The sequence below is a fragment of the Protobothrops mucrosquamatus genome, unplaced genomic scaffold (genome assembly GCF_001527695.2).
Source record: "Protobothrops mucrosquamatus isolate PMUCROS unplaced genomic scaffold, P.Mucros_1.0 scaffold992, whole genome shotgun sequence".
Taxonomy (NCBI): Eukaryota; Metazoa; Chordata; class Lepidosauria; order Squamata; family Viperidae; genus Protobothrops; species Protobothrops mucrosquamatus.
Window position 1 is genome coordinate 38,171 of NW_015387231.1, and position 15,045 is coordinate 53,215.

General features: G+C 34.7%; 1 protein-coding gene across 1 annotated transcript in view; it reads right to left on the bottom strand.

Moving 5' to 3' along the window:
• The window catches only part of LOC107290876 (tolloid-like protein 1), a 117,543-nt gene that overhangs the window by 24,050 nt on the left and 78,448 nt on the right, over positions 1 to 15,045 (bottom strand). The window contains exons 6-10 of the mRNA XM_015819814.1: positions 14,625 to 14,803; positions 12,978 to 13,083; positions 11,285 to 11,409; positions 4,399 to 4,514; positions 185 to 287 (exon numbers count right to left, since the gene is read on the bottom strand). Coding sequence (XP_015675300.1) covers positions 185 to 287; positions 4,399 to 4,514; positions 11,285 to 11,409; positions 12,978 to 13,083; positions 14,625 to 14,803 — 629 coding nt within the window. The remainder of the gene's footprint in view (positions 1 to 184; positions 288 to 4,398; positions 4,515 to 11,284; positions 11,410 to 12,977; positions 13,084 to 14,624; positions 14,804 to 15,045) is intronic.

The following is a 15,045-nucleotide window of genomic DNA, read 5'->3' on the forward strand; positions in this document are numbered from 1 at the left end:
TTTTCCATGTGCACATAAAAAAAGAAGTAGGATTTGGATTGCATGATTGTGGTTGCAATCTTGACTTTTTTTTACCCCTCCCTACAGACACCCCTGCTTGATTCAAAATATTAACTCCATTTCCATTTATGTTACTGTTATTTCTATCTTTCAGTTTTCAAAAGTGACCACAATAGTTTCATACCAAGCAGAGGTGATTTTCTCCAGTAGCCATCTCTTACTTCAATGTAGTCATACCAGCAGAGGCTACTCTTATAGAGGTCCATTGTTGTAAAGTTTAGAACAATCTGGAATAAATGTAAAAGAGATAAATACCAATAAATTGGTTTGTAGCCTGATCAAAAAAAAAAGAAAAGAAAATTGGGACGCTTTTCTTACCAGTATATTGGCTTTAAAGTAGAAGAAGATATTTCTAAAATAATTTTGGAAGTCTTACCTTCTGAATAGCATCATATGGGGCATATATGTGTTTATGACAGACAGAAGAAGAGAGGACATGTGGGTGATTAAAAAGGGAGATCAAAAACTGCTCTTACAGACATAACAGAAGGAAGGGATTGTTAATTTTCTGATAAAATCCAGTAATAAGGATTTTGAACTTTTATTTTGTTAGTCATGATGAACCTAACAGATTGCATCCATTTCATGGTAGATATTTTAGAGAGTCACTAGAACTTCTTTAACAGAATCTCTCCTGCATATTCATATCATAAACATTTATATGAAATGCATTAATTATGTGTCCTAGTAATTTTAGCAGTGAAACATATCAGATGCTGCTATGGATTTCATCACCCTTTTAACAGAGGGAAAAATAGTGTCTGATTTCTTGCATCCTACAAAGCAATCAGTTGGATCAGAGGTCAATCTCCATAGTGGCATCTGAGATAAGAATCCTTGATTATTACCATACTTTAGAATAGAGACAATTGATATGTCTTTGATTTCCTGCAGGCAGGGGACAGAAACTTTGAAATGTAGGAAGGGGATAAAAGCTTTGTATTGATTTTTTTTTAAAGTAAGGTTTAATACTGTGGTTTGGCCTATTATACAAATAGACACTTATTGTGATCATAACTGTATCAGAGGTGGCCAATCATTTTCTGGACAGTGTCTGCCTAAAGCATTCCAATAACATCAGAGTATTGATTATTTTGAATGCAACCATTTTAAGATGGAACATATCATATTTTGAACAATTGCTTTAAAATGATTATTTGCTATTGTGCAGTTAATGAAATTTCATACTGCAATGGTATACTTCTTCTGACAACCACTTTGCATATGTCCTTTGTATGTGAATGGGAATCTATCCATTCTCTACTTGCGATAAGGAAATAAAACACTGATATTTGAACAATAAACTTAAATGTTTACTTACTGGTTTTCACCTGCCCATAATTTACATAGAGTACACTATGAAAATCTAATCATACTGAAGTTATGGAAACATTTTTGTAATTTGATGTTAAGAGATTTATAAACTACCCAAAATATATCAAATATAAAATAGTATGCAATATTCTAATGAAATATCTAATTTTGTTACTGTATTTAATAGTTTATTAAATTGTATGTATTCTTGGAAGGAAAAGGAATGTTGGTTAATTCATTGGTTTCTACAATCATATCAATAAATTTCTGGAACTGATACTCTGTTTCCTATATTTTATATAGCAATTATTTTATGTCATTGACGTTTTTTAAAACTCAGCAAGTAGAAACAGTAATTATGTGAGAGATCTGTGACCAAATTTTACCATCCTGAGTTATTGTTATGATAATTAGTAGGAGTGTTAGCAAATACTACACTAAATTCTACTAGTACTTCAGTATTATTATCAAAATGAGATTTGAGAATATATTTTCAATATTTCTTTTAGTTAAAATGTGCCCAGTAGCATAATGCTCAGATATTATCTGCAATATGCATTCTTTTAATATTCTCTCTCTCTCTCACACACACAGACACATATGCATATGCATATACATATACATGCATACATACATACATACATACATATATAGTATAATGACCAAGGAGCCAGAGAGGTGAACTCAACCTTCAGATTTCTATAATAAAATAAATTTTGCTTGTTTTTTTCAACTATTAAGGATCTGGCTATGGCATTAGTACACATCTGGACTTTTCTGTCCTTTGCTCATGACTATTGGGACTGGTACAATCTGTTTATAAGTTTTTGGGTTTAAAACTGGGATCCAAATAGTTAACACACAAACTGGTTACAATGCAGTGGAACTGAAGCACATGGTAGTCTGGACCACAGCTGTGTTTACGACTGCCAACTACTTCCATGACTGAATAAAGAATTAGGCATGCTCCAGCCCATCCATTGAAATGGATGGACTAAAGCTTTATGAGCAATACTGGACTATTACCAAAACATGTTGATATATTAGCAATATGTTATTTTCATTTTCTTATATGCTATAAATTGTAGGATTTCTGACATACGCATTTTTATTTCAGACCATATGTAATTATGACTTGCTTAATAAAAGTAAATGACACACTTCATAATGAAATATTAAGTATATTTTAATTATTTTCAAAATTCAATTTCTAGTGACTGTTTCTCTCAAATGCAAGCACACTTGTATAACAGACTCAATTATTTGAATTAAAAGAAAAAAAAGTTATAGAATTCAGCTTTGTTCTTCCATTTTTTATCCTTCCGAGAATGCACAAGGCAGGATGAAAAACTATTTGTTACATTTCTTTTCCTTGTGTTATGAAATGAGGCTAGTATTATAGCAAGGTCATTCAGTAGAGGAAGAAAAAAACACATTAAATGATGGAGAGGTATGGCATACTGGACACGGAATCTCTTAACAGAACAAAAATCTTTCAAAACTGGTTGATATGATAACACAATGGCTAAACATGACATTACTTGTTGTCTTCAATGCCCATAAAGTTACTTTAATATATGTTCTGCAACAGCAGACACAGAAAAACTGGAGACAAAGCAGACCAAGAGTTAAAGAGGACCGTATGGTTACAAATTTCCAAAATTAAACAATCAATGAACAGTGGTCAGCACAATTAAAAAATTAGGGGCTATATAAACAAATCAGAAATAGCAATGATGTCTAATGCAGAGTAATCTGTTTCATTTTCACAGCTCTATCAGAATGCAGTAGATAACTCAAATAGGTCCTCAGGATTTGACAAAACTAAACAAGTTAAGTGCAATCTTTTCATCAAATGAGCAATTTTCAGATAACCATTTGTATCAAAGAAATAACTAACAACCTTTGATCTGGGACTAAAAGCTCTTCCCATTTAATAATAATAATAATAATAATAATAATAATAATAATAATAATAATAATAATAATAATAATAATAATAATAATAATAATAATAATAATAATAATAATAATAGTAAAGTTGGAAGGGACCTTGGAAGTCATCAAATCCAACCCCCTACTCAGACAGGTAACCCTATACCATTTTGGACAAATGGGTGTCCAGTTTCTTCTTAAAAACTTCCAGTGTTGGAGCATTCACTGCTTCTGGAGGCAGGTTGTTCCACTGGTTAATTGTTCTTACTGTCAGGAAGTTTCTCCTTAGTTCTAGGTTGCTTCTCTCTTTGGTTAGTTTCCACCCGTTGCTTCTTGTCCTGCCTTCAGGCGCTTTGGAAAATAGCTTGACTCCCTCTTCTTTGTGGCAGCCCCTGAGATATTGGAACACTGCTATCATGTCCCCCCTTGTCCTTCTCTTCGTTAAACTAGACATACCCAATTCCAGCAACCGTTCCTTATACGTTTTAGCCTCCAGTCCCCTAATCATCTTTGTTATCTTCTCTATACTCTTTCTAGAGTCTCAACATGTTTTTCATCTTTCATCTTTCTAGGAGAGCTATGGCCCTGACAGGTAGTCAGGAAAATTCTTGAAGTTTAAAAGCATACTTAATTTTTTTCCCAAATTAAAGGGTTGAGACATACTTCTGATATGAATGTTAAGAAATAATAAGAAATTTCTAAAAAAAACAACCCCAAGACTGGAAAACTGTTTCTTTTAAATCCCTATGCTGTCTACAAAAATAGTAGGATAATCTGTTTTTAAGCCTCCATCGGTGTGTACCACGACCAACATAACTAAAATCCACGATGCTAGTATTTTTTTCTAAATGTGAAATCACCAGACTGTCCTCATTTTCACATGAGGTTTCAAGCATAAATGGATCTGCAATAAGAGATTTATGATCTCTTAAGAGTCAAAATAAAAGGGATGAAAATGTAGTTCAAAGGCTTTATTTGATTAACCCACTCTTAACAAACCCAAGCCCTTCAGTTTTAACGCTTTAAAATTTCTAATAAAATAAATGTTTTCTTTCTCGGGAACCAGAGCTGGAAATCAGAGTAAAGTACCTTTTCTCCAGGAGTCACTGAAATTCTCCATATGCAATGTGTGTATGACGGATAACCATTTGGAAATCCTGGCGAGGAAAAGTTGCCCGTAGACTCTTGCAAGGTTTCACCACATGCTGAAAGACATCAGATAATAGAGAAATTATGAGCTCTCTGGGAAGGGGTGCTTGAGTAAGCATGCTTCTTCTTACTGGGATTCACCAGAAGCAGAAAGAGAAATGCTTGCATTCAAATGACCATCCTTTATGCAAAGCCGTTATTTCAAGAGTCAGCCACGGGTAAATACTTTTCTAGATAGTTTTCTTTAAATCAAAATTACAGCCGGCTTTAAAATTGCTCTGTTGAGTCACCCAGGCAAGCAAACTTTCTTTTTTTTTTTCACTACAACATTGTAAAGGGGGGAAGAAAAGCAGTGCTGAAAAAGTGAAAAAATAGCTATGATGCAGGAAATCAACTACCATTTTCATTTAATAACTATTTGATCTAGGATATATGCCAGATTGTATTTGTTGTGGCAATATGCCACAACAAATACAATCTGGCATATATCCTAGATCAAATAGTTATTAAATGAAAATGGTAGTTGATTTCCTGCATCATAGCAATGGTTTCACTTTGTTTTCAAATATTTTATCACTAATCAGGGAGAAAGACACAGATGCAATATGACCCCCTGGCTGTTTAAACTGCTTGAGATTAATCACATAAGGAATGTTTGTGATGACCTTACAATCATGCTGGTTGGGCATGTGGAATAGATCCAGAAGCACCAGCAAAGTCATATTCCCCCCTTCCAGAATCTGGTAAAGTTACCCACCAAAATGATTAAAGCAAAGTTAGTACAATACTAGCGGCAAAATCTCAACAAATAGATCTAATACTGTAGATCAGGGGTAGTCAACCTTGGCTCTTTTATGACTTGTGGACTTCAACTCCCAGAATTCCTGAGCCAGCTTAGCTGGCTCAGGAATTCTGGGAGTTGAAGTCCACAAGTCATAAAAGAGCCAAGGTTGACTACCCCTGCTGTAGATGTTTAACCAGCAGCTGATTTAATATAGCAGAATTTTCAGATTGCAGGGGCCAACATTTTTGTCACCTTAATTTTTAAAATCATGTTGAAACCTGAAGAAGTCAGCAATTTACCTTTCCTCTTTCCCCAACAATAGTCATTATGCAACCTTACACCTTGTTGGTGAGACAGGTTGTCTGTGCCATACTCTCACCTACTTTCATTTGTATTTTTTAACATCAAGCTGTGACAAATTCCCTCCCACACTGCCTACTCCAAAAGTCTATACCAGGGGCAGGCAACCTTGGCTCTTTTATGACTTGTGGACTTCAACTCCCAGAATTCCTGAGCCAGCATGGCTGGCTCAAGAATTCTGGGAGTTGAAGTCCACGAGTCATAAAAGAGCCAAGGTTGCCTACCCCTGGTCTATACCTACATAACTGCTAAAAGAAGGGTGCCCAACAGGGTGAGCAATACACAAATGGCCAGCAGACTCAGGAAACTGATGCAATCCTGAGTAATCTGGTTCTGCCAAGAGCACATAGTTCAAGACTTGCTCCTACAGACAGGTACAAGCCTTAGGGTGCAGCACTCTTTCCCTCTCCCTTGCCATATAGAGTAGAGTAGAGTAGAGTAGAGTAGAGTAGAGTAGAGTAGAGTAGAGTAGAGTAGAGTAGAGTAGAGTAGAGTAGAGTAGAGTAGAGTAGAGTAGAGTAGAATAGAATAGAATAGAATAGAGCTGGAAGGGACTTTGGAAGTCTTCTAGTCCAGCCCCCTGCTCAAGCAGGAGAACCTATACCATTTCAGACAAGTGATTGTCCAGTCTCTTCTTAAAAACTTCCAGTATTGGGGCATTCACCACTTCTGGAGGCAGGTTGTTCCACTGGTTAATTGTTCTAACTGTCAAGAAATTTCTCCTTACTTCTAGGTTTCTTTTTTCCTTGATTAATTTCCATCCATAGCTTCTTGTCCTCCCCTCAGGTGCTTTGGAGAATAGCTTGACTCCCTCTTCTTTGTGGCAACCCCTCAGATATTGGAAGACTACTATCATGTCACCCCTAGTCCTTCTCTTCATTAAACTAGACATACCCAAATCCAGCAACCATTCCTTATATGTTTTAGCCTCCAGTCCCCTAATCATCTTTGTTGCTCTTCTCTGTACTCTTTCTAGAGTCTCAACATTTTTTTTACATTGTGGTGACCAAAACTGGATGCAGTATTCCAAGTGTGGCCTTACCAAAGCATTGTAAAGTAGTATTAACAATAATAATAATAATAATAATAATAATAATAATAATAGTAGTAGTAATAGTAGTAGTAGTAGTAGTAGTAGTAGTAAAGTTGGAAGGGACCTTGGAGGTCATCTAGTCCAACCCCCTGCTCAGGCAGGAAACCCTATACCATTTTGGACAAATGGCTGTCCAGTTTCTTCTTAAAAACCTCCAGTGTTGGAGCATTCACCGCTTCTGGAGGCAGGTTGTTCCACTGGTTAATTGTTCTGTCAGGAAGTTTCTCCTTAGTTCTAGGTTGCTTCTCTCCTTGCTTAGTTTCCACCCGTTGCTTCTTGTCCTGCCTTCAGGCGCCTTGGAAAATAGCTTGACACCCTCTTGTTTGTGAATCTTGATTCACGTGATTCACTTCACGTGATCTTGATTCTATCCCTCTGTTAATGCAGCCTAGCACTGTGTTGGCTTTTTTGGCAGCTGCAGCACACTGCTGGCTCATATTTAAGTAATTGTCCACTAGGACTCCAAGATCCCTCTCACGGTTACTACTATTGAACAAGGTACCATCTATACTATACCTGTACATTTAGTTTTTCTTACCTAAATGTAGAACCTTACCAAATGTAGAACATTTACTAAATGTAGAATTTAGTAAATTTACCTGGATTACGCATCAGTCTTTTTTGCAACCACTACTTACATAGTAATGATATAATGCAGGGTTCCTCAAACTTGGCCCTTTTATGACTTGTGGACTTCAGCTCCCAGAATTCCTCAGCCAGACCCCTGATATAATGTTTGGTGTTACCTCTTTCATTTTACTGCTATATTGACAATTAGCTTTTGGTAATTGTTTCTTATTTTACTAATCTCTGACAATATTTTGTTTCAGCAGCTCTGCATGAATATGTGTGGCAATTTTTTCATTTTATTCTCATCTTACCCCATTGACACAACAATAATAGCAACAAACTTGCTGAAAGGGACCTAATCTAGTCCAAACTTCTACTTAAGCAGGAGACCCTATACCATTCCAGACAAATGGCTGTCCAATCTCTTCTTAAAAACCTCCGCAACCTCACCAACTTCTGGAAGCAAGCAGTTCCACTGATTTATTGTTATTGCTGCCAGGAAATCTCTCCTTAGTTCCCAGTTGGATCTCTCTTTGATAAGTTTCCATACATGCCAGGTCTAAAGCTGGTGTATTTTCTGGACCTTGTGCTGAGCTTGAGTAGAAAATGATGAATGTACAGTATCAACGCTTTGGAGCATCCATTCCCTGCTCCCTGATAAAGGAATGTCACAGGGTGTGCAACACATAGGTGTAGCTTCAATCATATCCTTTCCTTTTTTATCATACCCTGCAGATACTTCTGCTACTACACAACTTCTTAATTATCTTTATGGGCTTCAATCAACAAGTGGCTTTTTCTGTAGATCTGAATGTCTGTTGAACATCTCAGATTTGAGACCTGCATTTCCTTATTGCAGTGCAGTAGGCCAGTCACAGGAATAATTAAAAGCAAATTAATTATAAAATATTTCCCAAGCCTTTAGATGTAACTCAAAAAAGATCAGCTCTTGGATTAAGATAGACTAGTGATATTGCTCTCTGGCTAATGTTATATTCAGTCTTACCTAAATTTAAACATGATAGCATGGCAAAAATAGCTATAATATAATATATATAATATAGTAATATATAAGATAGTACTATAACAATCTTAAGGTTCATTTTAAACATGCAAGGAAAGTATCTGTAATGCCATGTGAAAATGTAGAGTAACATCTTTCCATATCTGCAGAAAAAGAATCATTGGCTTATCCTAAAATATTTTTCCTTTCACTCTATACACCAAGCACGCATCACATGGCATCTAATCAAATATGAGTTGCATATTAAATAATTTATTCAGCACTAGACATTTTCGAAGTAAATACCATAGCTAATTATCAACAGTTTATTTTTAACTCTACAATCATTACTAATTCCACTAAACTGCAGAGGTTTGGTATCTTGGGTTTCTTGATGCTGACTGCTGTAAAATTAAAACTGTATTAAACTTTGTTTCTAGTCTGAAAAATGTCTTCGTGGCAGAAAAGAAACAAAACCAATAGAATAACAAACAATAAACTCATTGAAAGACAACCAGCAGTGTCACCAAAACTCATCTGTGGCTTATTTGCAGTATGAAGTTGCCAGTCTGAAATGCTCACCTGCAGTACAGATTTAAAAGGTTATTTTTCTCATTTTTTTTAAACTGTGAGGTATAATAATCTGGAAGTCCAAACAGGCTGGCAATACAGGTAGTCCTCAACTTACAACGCTTCATTCAGTGACTGTTTAAGTTACAATGACACTGAAAAAAAGTGACTTATAACCATTTTTCCCACTTATGACTGTTGCAGCATCTCCACAGTCATGTGATCAAAATTTGGATATTTGACAACTGGTTCATATTTATGATGGCTGCAGTGTCCCAAGGTCATGTAATCACCTTTTGCGACTTTCTGACAAGCAAAGCCAGATTCACATTACAGCCATGTTACTAACTTAACAGCTGCAGTGATTCGCTTAACAACTGTCTCGTTTAGCAATGGAAATTTTGGGCTTAATTGTGGTTGTAAGTTGAGGACTTCTATACAGAAAGTGTAGGACATTAAAGTGACAGAGAAAAGCAATTGTAGCATGTAGCATGAAGGCCTCTCTTTATATATAGCTTCATATGTGCTCTTATGTATAGAGAGCAAGAGAAGCTAAAAGAAGGCTTGTGGAATTGGCATCTTTACAGCCGGTGTTCAAAACCCATTTGTTTCTTGGGGACAGGGTCTACTGAGGTGTATAAGAAGTGGTAAATTACAGATTTCCCTCCCTCCATATCCACAGTACAGGACTTTGGCTACAATAGTTGTTCTCATCGGGAATCACTCAATCCCATCAGCAGAATAAATTTTATCTGAGTGGAAAATGTAGTTTTAAGTTCATCACTTTTCATTTAAAAGTGGACTCTGTCTCTGCCACAGTGGGAATAACTGCATGAAAAATACCAAACTCCCTGCGGCCTACTTAATTACTTCGCCCCATACCTCCATACAGATTTGAGGATGGGAGAATATAATTTTTCCCCAAACTTCAATTATGAAATTATTAAAGATGTTGTAATGTAATATGAATGAGGATCATGTTTATGTATGATTAAGATGGAGGATTAGTTTATTCCTAACCCATTCAATTTCACTTCTTTAACACAACTAAGTTATGAAAACTAAAACAATAAAATATTGTTTTAGTGGATATTACAGAAACCACTGGATTTTTTTCCCTCTAAATAAAGAAATCTCTGTAAGTTTCAAGGCTATGTGTTTCTCATCCATTCACCACCTCATTCATGTGCAAAAAAAATAAAAAGTATTGCTCTTTAAACTAACTGTAGAATATATGAAGTCCTATAGCTCAATATTTTTGGTATTTTTGAATGTGAATAAGCAAAAGTCTAATAATAAAATTGCATGGAGAATAATCATTAATATATCTACCTAATATTAGAAAGAACATAATTATGAATCCTTAAAAAGTCATTAGATACAATTATGCTGAACACTTATATTATCAATTTAACCTAGTTAAAGAAAATAATTAAGTTGAATTGTTAATTTTGTGATAGCGTTATAAACTGAAATAGCTTATCATTTTTATACATGCATGCATATATATGTGTGTGAGTTCCTTAATGACATGTATTAGCTGAATATGACTTAGATGTCCTTTTATGCCTTCTATATGCAATTTTTATAGCATATTCTGTGGTTTTGACATAGTTGCATCATAATACAGCTTGTGATGCATTTAGAATAATATGCAAAGGATAAAGTCATAAGTTAGGAAGTAAGTTATTGGGGAAACACACAGATGGACATACATGCAAGCATACACTGCATGTGTTGGGAATAGGGAATAGCTCTTTTAATGTCCCTCCCTAACTGGCATCCATTAAAAAAGCTCAGTTTCAAAATGAGTATCGCATAAGTGGTGACTTGTACTGTCAGACAGGACTTTTAGGCAGGAAAAGAAATTGAAGCATGGAGAAATTCTGACCAATTACATAGTTTAGAAAGTGCAGCAAGGTAGGAATTTATGAGATTTTAGGGACACATGACCCAATTTTTCTGTAAGAGCCAAAGAATCAAATTTCAAAGCCTTCTACAACTGGATTTTTTTTTATCAAATGTTGCACTTATTTTATGACTCACGTCTTTTTTTTAAAAAAAAATAATCTAGGACCATTCTTTTGCAGAGCAGCTAGACTTCCCTGTTGAAGTATGCTAAACAAATGCATCATCAGTCTAAATATAGATCTGGATTTAAAGTACACTACCTTAAATAAGAAATGATAGAATGAATCATGTTTTTTCCCACTGTCATCTCCAGCAAGTGAACAGCTACATTAGGAAAGCACAGAACTGCTTCTTGGGATGGTAAACTCAAATTCAAGCCACTGATCCCTTAATGCCTTAAGAATGTTTATGATCTCACCTTAAGTAACTGCCTAAATAGAAGCAGATAAGAAAACACCTTATTCAGAATTATAGTTAGACCTCATTAATTATATTAGAATATGCTTCTTCATGCTTAATCTCTATGATTCAATACCTGGACATCTGTACAGCTTTCTAGCTTGTGCAATATCTCCTTTACTTAATCGTGTGCGCTGACCAATGGCCGGTCGGATCCCATTATCATCCCGGGAGGGAAGTATTGTATCCAGAAACATACCCCTAAAAATAAACAAAAACAAAAAACCCCAACTTATTTTTCATATCAAAAGTTTTGAATTTATTCAAGATACTCTTCAGCATGTACATTGCATTCTAGAATAAAATGAGAATTAGTAACAAAAAGCAGCCAGTGAAATGGAAAAGTCAACAATTATAATGACATGGTTATTTGATTAGTCTGGCTTGTTCCTGACATTCACACAATAGGTGAAGAAATTGTTCTGTTCAAGGCCTTGTTCTAACAACACATCATCTTGATCTTGACCAATTATTTTAATTATACTTATTTCAAGAGAATATTAGGAACCAAAAAAAATCCACAATACAATGATTGGTTCTCATATTGCTAATTAGTTCATTAAAATCTGCTTCAAAGGCCTTCATTTGCTTTTTCAAAACCTCAGTATATATTGTGTGCACAACCATTTTTGCAGTTTTTGATGTGTGAGATATTAATGCATTGTTGAAATTTTCATTACAGTGACAAGAATACTTAAAATATTTATTTAAAATAACAGCAGATCTTAGGGACATAATCAGAAAAAGCTTTCAGAACCTTAATCAAAAGAGGCAATGTTTCAAATTGGAACAAAGCAATTATTGTAAAATGTTAATAATATTAAAACCAATCAACATGCAAGAGGCTATCCAAGGGATAGAAGAAACCAAAGGCAGGTCTCTATTCAGAAATATATATATAATCGTATGCAAAAGATATGCATGCATAAATAAGACTGGATTGTATCATTTTGTAATTACACATATCATTTTCAAAATAAGTAATTTTAAATGGACAAATTATGTGTCCATAATTGAAAAGATATATTATCTTCAAACTACAAGATTTTATCATAGAATAGCTGGAACATTATACAGTGTTTCTATTGAGATTCTATTCTATTCTATTTTGTTCTGTTCTGTTCTATTCTATTCCTGCTTGAGAGCAAGCAACTAAAATTCATTTTTAATGTGGGCCATTGTGCCCACAGTAAAAAATTATAATAAAGGTTATCTATCTATCTATCTATCTATCTATCTATCTATCTATCTATCTATCTATCTATCTATCTATCTATCTATCTATCTATCTATCTATTATAGGCACAGTGATTATTTTTTCTATAAAATAGTTTTTAAAGATATTAAGCATGGCTTTTAAAACCTTTTTTTTTTTTTTTAGCATTTTAGGAAAGCATTCTTCAGTTTGTTACTTCCATAGCCAAGTCAAGGCTCCAATGGTTCCGAAAGCAATATCTATAAGCCAAAAATATAAACACAGGGCATTCCTCTATCATTTCTCACAATGGGAAAGTTTTCTGGAACAGTATTTGGAAAGAATCTGACACAAAACTGCACAGTTTAAGAAACCTTCCTTAAAACAATCATCCCCCCCCCCAAAAAAAATGATGAGACCTTCAATAAAGCCACAAAATACATTTGGGCATCTGGCAAAGAGGTGCAACATCACAAAGCAATTCCGACAGCTGCCTAAATCAGAGCAACATACAGAGAGTATCGACACTGAAGAATAGAATTATAAGACAAAAGGTATAACCTGAGATTCCAACCTTGAGAAGGTGTTCCTGGCATAGTGCATAATGCTATCAAAATCGTATGATTCTCCCAGAGAATTCACCTCTCCGGGCTCCATCTTCAAAAAGTTGTACTCCTGACCTGTAACTCATAAGATTTCAAACATTTTTTTCAAAAGGAAGAAAGGGAAAAACCCATAACTCCTTTTTATATGCAAATTATAATATATTATGAGTAGATATAAACAATTTGCTTACAAAGGCTAACACAGAATTGGGATATATGTGCACAGGTAAAAGCAGCTTTCTAATTTTTCCTTTAAACAGCAATAACAATGTACCTGTTTGCTCATGAACTGAATTACTGATGGAACAATTGTCTGAAATGTCATCTTGGTATGCAGCATATTAAGAAAACTATTATTTCCTGTCACCCTCTGACTTGATTATTCCACGCTTACTTTCTTATTTTCTACAATGCATTGTGGAAACATAAAGACATTGGTTGCAATTTTATAGCACATATTATTAATTAACAATACAACATAGCCCAGGAATTATAAGAAGCAGTACCTAGTTGACCTTGGTTGATCTCAAAAAACCAAGCAAGATCAAATCTGGTTAGTACTTAGATGGCAAGCCCACCAGAAAACTCCAGGTCGATAGATTAGACTAGGGGAAAAAATATCTCTGACTTATATAACTGTTATACTTATACTTATACAACTTATACAACTGTTATACTTATATAACTGTTGTCAGAAACTGTATGGATGTGTTAATAAAGACAACAGGTTTGATTGATAAAAGAAGATTTTATCTTTTAAATAAATCAGACTATTAAAGATAGTTTAAATCTTTATTGGAGATTATCAGTATGTATATTTATTTCTATAATTTCTTCAATGATTGTCCCCATCTATAGACTTTTTTTCTTCTCTTTTTCCATCTACAATACTCCATTCTTGGAGGCATCCTTCTTCATTTATTTATATAGACAATTTCTATGGCCACTCATCCCACTACTATGTCTCTGGGCAGGTAGCAATAATTAACCCCACAAAAAAGAACAACAATCCAAATAATTAAAATAATTACAGCCACAATAAAAATATGGTATCTTAGAGATCCAATATTCATGTCTCATAGGTAAGCAACAAATAGAACAATATCAACCAACTAAACCAACAGCTTCCAACCTTTTGGGCACCAGGGACCGGTTCCATAGAAAGAGATTTTTTCACGGACTGGAGAGGGCGTGGTTTCATATGCTGCCTGTATCCCGTGAATGGGGTTTCGCTTGTTTGCGAAGCCCAGTTTCTGGCATGCCACGGACCAATTCTGGTCCATGGTTGGGGACCCCTGAACTAAATAACCAACTGTTTGTATTAAGTGAAGCGAGTAAGGAAGTTGGCAACTAATTAAAGCAGTACCCATTTCATTAGGAGAATGAATTACAACTTTAATCTACAAGATTCAATGCTTATATCCAAAGCAGTTTCTTACAAAAATTAACAGACCAATTTTTAATTACCAATAATTAGATGCTCCAATCCCAGATAGCACATCAGGTATCTTCTAGATGTTGCAAAACTACACTTCTCAAAAGCTCAATCCTGATGGCAGTTTTGATCTATGACATCAATCTAAAATATCTGGGAAACTATCTTAGAATTATCTCACCTGGTTGAATGTTCTCTCTGATGATGGCGACATGATCATCTCTGTCTGGTCTTGTGTGCTCATGCCAAAATCCTATTACATGTCCCAATTCATGAACAACAATTCCAAACTTATCACAATTCTTGCCAATAGAAATTGCTTGAGGACCATTGCCCCTTCGGCCTACATAGGAGCAGCATCTGCAATTTGGGGTAAGAAATGAAGTGAAATCATTTGAATGTACACTTCCAAGAAGGAGCTGAGATCTATATTTAGTGTTTTTATTTCATATTTTATTGTAGGATTTGTTTTTAATAACTGTTTTGTTAAATATATTTATCATATTATTATGGTAGATGATAATATATATATATATATATATTATAAAATATATTTTCTTGGATGCTTGTATTTGTGTCCAGGTACTTTTGCATATATTCAT